The sequence below is a fragment of the Tursiops truncatus genome, chromosome 16 (assembly GCF_011762595.2).
Source record: "Tursiops truncatus isolate mTurTru1 chromosome 16, mTurTru1.mat.Y, whole genome shotgun sequence".
NCBI classification, from domain to species: Eukaryota; Metazoa; Chordata; class Mammalia; order Artiodactyla; family Delphinidae; genus Tursiops; species Tursiops truncatus.
Window position 1 is genome coordinate 68703218 of NC_047049.1, and position 6541 is coordinate 68709758.

A 6541-nucleotide genomic window follows, 5' to 3' on the forward strand; every position below is an offset into this window, starting at 1 on the left:
AGGCCAATGGAAGCATTGTTGTGAAGAACTTATGAAAATTGAGAGTATGTCACCACGGAAACCACCTTTGTTCTTGACAAAAGAGGCAACCTCAGTCTACCATGATATGAGTAAGTGGGGTTTGTCTTTTCTAAGCTGCAGGGTAACAAAAACAACATTGTCCTTACTCAAGCAGCTTATTCTGTTGACATTAAAATGCTAAAATTTTCAGGGCACAGTCAAAATGAATGAAAAAAGACTATGATTATAGTCTAAGGAACTCATGTTTAATAGATGAATTAATACAAAATTAATGAATACACATTTTTCATAGTTTGAATGCTTAAGATCAAACAAAAATGTTAAGGCTTCAAAATGAATAAGGGTGCACTGAAAATAAATATTAGCTAAGTAGCTGATGAAAATTCTGAAATGTAAACTTGAGATTCTAAAATATAATTATGTTCAGTAATTTTTTTCCATATTTTATTAAATTTGTTTTAAAGTAGCATTGATAAATGAATATTAATAAATGGACCCTTTCATCTCAGGCCAAAAAATTGGTTAAGTTTAATACTTTGGAAAATTTAAAATTTCTAGACTCATTAATATTCCATTTTCCCACACTTTGAAGGTTATTTGTCTTTGTGGGATTGCCTCAGTGAATAGTCTTGTGAATAAGCACAAGTCAGAGCTAAATTCTGGTGTATTTTTCCACCAGTGTCCCTGCACTTACATATACCTTAAAATGTTGGATTTAAAATGAAACATTTGAGTTTACGCATTTGAATATATCATGTAATAGACGTTTATCTGTGTTCTATTTTTCCCAAGGATCATAACCAAAGTGGTATTAAGGCTTCACTCTGTTTCCATGGGTTTTTTGTTTTGGATTTTTCCCCTATTACAGAGACCGCTGGTCTACAGGAAAGAATACTAATCCAGTTACATTTTCCCAGTTTACATATCAGGGTTTTATAAAAGGGAATCCACTCTTACCTAGAAGTCAGAATAGATTTTAAATCCAAGAAAAGATATTTTATAGATACTTAACCTGTAGAATTCAAAAAAATTCTGATGTAGCTCCACTCCTTTGAAAGCTGGATTTTACACATTTGTTTAGGAATATCTTTAAGTGTGTGTGTGTGTGTGTGTGTGTGTGTGTGTGTGTGTGTGCAGTGCACAGTACATGATCTCCTTATCTTTTTTTTTATTTATTTTTTTGCGGTACGCGGGCCTCTCACTGTTGTGGCCTCTCCCATTGCGGAGCACAGGCTCCGGACGCGCAGGCTCAGCGGCCATGGCTCACGGACCCAGCCGCTCCGCGGCATGTGGGATCTTCCCGGACCAGGGCACAAACCCGCATCCCCTGCATCGGCAGGCGGACTCTCAACCACTGTGCCACCAGGGAAGCCCGATCTCCTTATTTTTTGGTTCCATTAGTTTGGTTATTTTTACAAGTAAACACATTAAAAAAAAAAAAAACACTTGCTTATCCTAGTCTGTTTTTGATAACTATTTTTAGATAACATTGTAATAACTTTCTTGGGCAAAGCATATACTGCTTTTGAATTTTTTTCCATGTATTTTTTCTTAAAATTATTACAGGCATTGATTCACCTATAAAACTTGAAAGTTTAACTGATATAATACAAAAAAAAATTGAACAGACAAATGGAGAGTTCCTTATTGGTCAGCATGAAGAATCCTCACCACCTCCTTGGGCCACACTCTTTGATGGTAATCACCAAGTTGTCATCAAGAAAAAGGTATTATCTCCTGCAAGCAAGCAGTTACATGATGGGAAAGGGAAAAAGAGACGAGCTCCCCTTCCTCCTTCTGGTAAAGCTGCATTCAGCTTAAAAACACAGAGCAACACAGATCAATTGGTTAAGGACAACTGGGAAAAGACAAGTGTATCTCAGACCTCACCTTTGGATACCAAATTATCGACCCTAATGCATCACTTACAGAAACCAATGGCTGCTCCTCGAAAACTTCTTCCTGCCAGGAAAACTAGTTTAACTGATGGTGAGCACACAGACACTAAAACCAATTTTGAAGCCAAGCCAGTGCCAGCTCCACGGCAGAAATCTATCAAAGACATTTTGGACCCTAGATCATGGTTGCAGGCACACGTGTAGAAAACCCTTGATGTCTAAGACATTTAACAAAATCTGTAACTGTGAGGCTTAATTCAGAAGCACTATAGATGTAGTAATATGTAATTATGTAGGTAAATATGACAGTGATTTACATCAATAATTAATAAGCTATTAGTTGTAAAAAAATGTTTTATAATGAAGAAATGGATTTCTCTAGCAGAGTGCAGGAGGCAGTTTCTAGACAATATCCCAATTATTGGAAGGGTTAATTTATTCCTAAGTTAGTACCAGGCAGTGAACAAGCACTAGGCAGAAGAAAGCATTAAAATTTCTTCGGGGAGGGATTGTCTAGTAATTTAAAATGTGTTAAATAAGAGCCATATTCTCACTGTGAGGATTTTAATACTAATGGAATGTTTCAAAAGTTTTATTCAAACCACAAATTATAGAATCCACCCAAGAAAATTTCTTCTTAGCATTCTGGAATTCTCATCTAATGGTCCACTGGCTCTCATCTATTGTTTAACTCACTACTTAACTCAGTGACCTTTCAGATTCCTGAGATACATTTTTGAATATTAAATTCTTCATTTTTAAAGGGAATATGTAATGTGCTGTTCAAAGTTGTTTCCTTGATGAGCCCTGAAATCCTGTTGACATTAACTCTCATAAGTAAAGCAAAACATTTTTTAGTTTAAGAAACAGGTAGATGAAATATACTTTACTTCCACTTTTCTATGCATGGTACTAATTTCTATTGTGACATTGGCATTTGGGGAAGTGAGTAGCTGATTAACACCTTAAGATTCATTCAGTACTTATTTAAAAAGCAGATGGCCGATTCAAAATATCAGAAAAGTTGGCCATGATAATAATTTTCAGAATTAATCCATCTAAAAAATTTTAATTAGATTTCCTTTTTCTAGTAAGGGTTCATGTCTGCTACTGATATTTGTCATTAAAAGTCATACTCTTTCAATAATGACATTGGAATCATTTCCATAGGAGGTAATTTCCATAGCAACTAATCATAGTGACACAAACAAGATTATGAAATCAAGTGATGAATAAATAGCAACAGAATGAATACCTCAAAGGAACAAAAAAATCCATTTTCTTAATAATTATGCTTCTTATAAACAACAGCTAGACAATCTTAAAAAATCTAATCAGAATTTCCAAGTAAAATAAAACAGTTTCCTTAAGGTGTCAGCAACAGCACTAAAAATCTCAATTCACACTGAACCCTAAATGTCATTGCAACAAATGAAAATATAAGAATTAAATTACTGCCCTGTGTATAATCTCTAGAGATCTTTTTAAAGCTTGTAAGAACTCTATTTGGATCAGAACTACATTATTTTAAAGTAAAATGAACACTTGACAAAAAATAACATTAATTTAAATGGAGCCTTTCATTATTTTTAGATAGCAGAGTCTTTTTTCATTTATGTAGAATGATGTAACTGCCAGGTTACTTTTGTGTTTACCCAGGACTCCTAGTAAGAATTGGGACTCAAGGGAGTAATGATACAAAAGGTCTCTTGTGACTGGCGACACCAGGATAGACATAGCATTTGATGAGAAGGAAATCCTATATGCTTGCCTGATAGAATTTAGAGACAATCAAGTGTATGAAAACCTAAAAAGGTAGGATTAATTTGTTTTTTCTAACTAGAAGGCTCTCGTAAATCTCAGTTGTGATTGCCGATTCAGTAAATGACATTAAAAATCTAATGGATATTATTTTTGTTTATTTTTTAAACCTCACTAATGTTTTTGACAGCATTTTAACCGTCGTTGCCACTAAATTATTGAGCTAGAAGATGCTGCAGGAAAAATTGTTTCTGAAACTGGCATCTAAGCATTCTTGTATTTTTGGTTTTTTTTAGTTAAAGCCTTCCTTAGAACAAACCAGTGTTAAAACTTCTAAATTATATGCTTGTCATTTCTCCTTATGCATATTATATCAAGAAGGATTTAAGTTGTACAGGAAACAGAATTTGTTCTTAGAGAAATTACCTAGCAGTTGTGCCCTTAGGGGGCACTTTGAAACAAGCCTGAAGCCCATCTTCCTAGAAACATTTAGGCGAAGCCTGACCAAGGACCACCTCCCCCCAGAATTATTTAGGCTGTTTCTGGGGTCCCATCTTAACTGTATGTTACAAAGCCTTTAAAATCCGACTGTAGTCTTCAGCTGTACTTCTTTTGACATGGTACTCACTAGATGTTAGTTCTCCCCACTCTCCACTCCCCTCGAAAGGTATAATAAAAAGTTAAGGATCCTTCCCTCCTTCCTTCCCTCCCTCTCCCTTCCTTCCACAGTTAAACAAAAATCTAAAAATACTGAGTTAAACACTTTGTCAAGGAGTTTGTCAAAAGAACTATTTGTTTTCTCATTTCCTAAACCGGAAGTTTATGACAGAGAAAAATATACCATGTAATAAAAACATTTCAGCTTTTTATGAGCTGGCTTTTTACATTCCTTGTTTGTCCTTTTCATTTGTTTCTTGATATATGAAGACTAATAAACTTGAAACAAGGAGTTAGCTGTCAGATCTTGATAATAATGTTATAATTGGAGATACATAATAGAAAGAATAGGTATTTTATTATAATTCAGATGATCTGATAATAATAGCTTAGAAAATTACATTTCAAGCTCTGGGATATAAATTACTTAAAACATCATTAAGATAGTATTTTAATTGCTACAAAGTAATGAGCTTTTTATTTAAACATCTTGCAAGGACAAAGAAAGCATTTTGTTACTATAAATGCACACCTCCTAAGGTAAACAGTCTTTAAAAATATCAGACATGCCAACTCGTGGTTAGTTTTGTTAAATCCTCCCTAATTGTCTGCAGTGCCCCCCTGACTTCTTTTAAATGGACGTGCATGTATGTGGAAAACTAAATCCATTTATTATAAATGCCTTATCTTTACCCTTTAGGTTCCTACTAAATGTATTTTACCGGGTACTGTTTATTAAAATGGAAGCTTCCTTGATTTAGAGACAGTTCATGTAAGGTAGGTAAGCAGTCAAGTATTTCTTTAGGCTTATGTTCAGCTCCTCAGCCACCTACTGAGAAGTTAATTAATTCAGTACAAAATGAAATTATAGGGCAGTTTGGTGCAGTTTATGTTAAATGCCATTTGAATGTAATCACCTGTGTTACCTTGAACGAGGAACAACCATACTAGATAGAGATAGAATGCTGCACCATGAGCAAGAGAAGTGCTTTGGCAGGAAAAATATCGGGCCCTGTGGTTAGAATTTATCAAAACTCATTGTCTTTTTAAAGAGTGAATTATTGAGCAGTAATTAAACTTTAACTGATGACCATTTATATTCTCATAGTTGTCTTTGGTGTTCTATTAGTCGTAAACTATAATGTAGATAGAGTTGACTTTTTGCATTTACATTTCAAAGACATTACTATTTGTAAATGTTTACATGTTTATGTGTAACTGCTTCATTGCTAATAATAGTTATAATTAAAATGGTTTATTCTGTATCATGCATATTCTAAGTTAATACTAGAAAAGTGTTACCTTTGATTTTTTTTTTTTTTTTTTTTTTTTTTTTTTTTTTTGCGATACGCGGGCCCCTCACTGCTGTGGCCTTTCCCGTTGCGGAGCACAGGCTCCGGACGCACAGGCTCAGCGGCCATGGCTCACGGGCCCAGCCGCTCGGCGGCATGTGGGATCTTCCCAGACCGGGGCACAAACCCGTGTCCCCTGCATCGGCAGGCGGACTCTCAACCACTGCGCCACCAGGGAAGCCCCTTTGAATTTTTAAGAGACGAGACTTCAGTTGAAAATATGGTCAGATATGTTATTTTCTATGACATACTTATATCATTGGCATTGTTTATAATTTTTATTTTTAATTAAATGCGGGTCAAGCTTCTGGGTTAGAAAGTATTATATCATGGATACATATATATATTTGTTTAAGTATTAGAGATTGATAAGGAAGCCAAGGTCATGTGATGAAAACTTCTATATTTTAGAAGAAGTGATTCATGAAAGCATTTTCTAGATTTTTCCTTTAGGTACCCCCTCTGGGCTATAGACTGGTAGAAGTAAACAGTGTTGTGAAATCAGGTTAAACAGAGAAAGACATACTACCCGGCAGCTGGTGCTAATTATTGTAAAACTAATATTCACAGGCCTTGGTATAACTTACATTTATTACAATGTTGTACATAATCCTCTTACACTGTATTCTTCTGAAAATCCATTGAAGTATCCTTAGTTTTTAGGTTAGTGGTGCATAATTTCCCCAGAGCTTAAGTTACTCTGATAATAAATTAGGGACCTAGGATACTCAGTTGCTGTTAGCCACAAGGAGACTCATTTTAATGCACCTCCCTCAGTACTTAATTTATTCCCATGGAGCACCTCAGGGAAGAGGGACAGAAATGAGCAATCCTGGCTCAAATATATTATTT

The 6541-nt window shown here is 35.0% G+C and overlaps 1 protein-coding gene across 2 annotated transcripts in view; it reads left to right on the forward strand.

Moving 5' to 3' along the window:
• RTKN2 (rhotekin 2) overlaps positions 1-5602 on the forward strand; it is an 89229-nt gene extending 83627 nt beyond the window's left edge. For both annotated transcript variants that reach the window (XM_073793559.1, XM_033842035.2), the window contains exons 11-12: positions 3-110; positions 1588-5602. In XM_073793559.1, the coding sequence (XP_073649660.1) occupies positions 3-110; positions 1588-2123 (644 nt within the window). In that variant the 3' untranslated portion in view covers positions 2124-5602. The remainder of the gene's footprint in view (positions 1-2; positions 111-1587) is intronic.
• Positions 5603-6541: the final 939 nt, after the last annotated feature.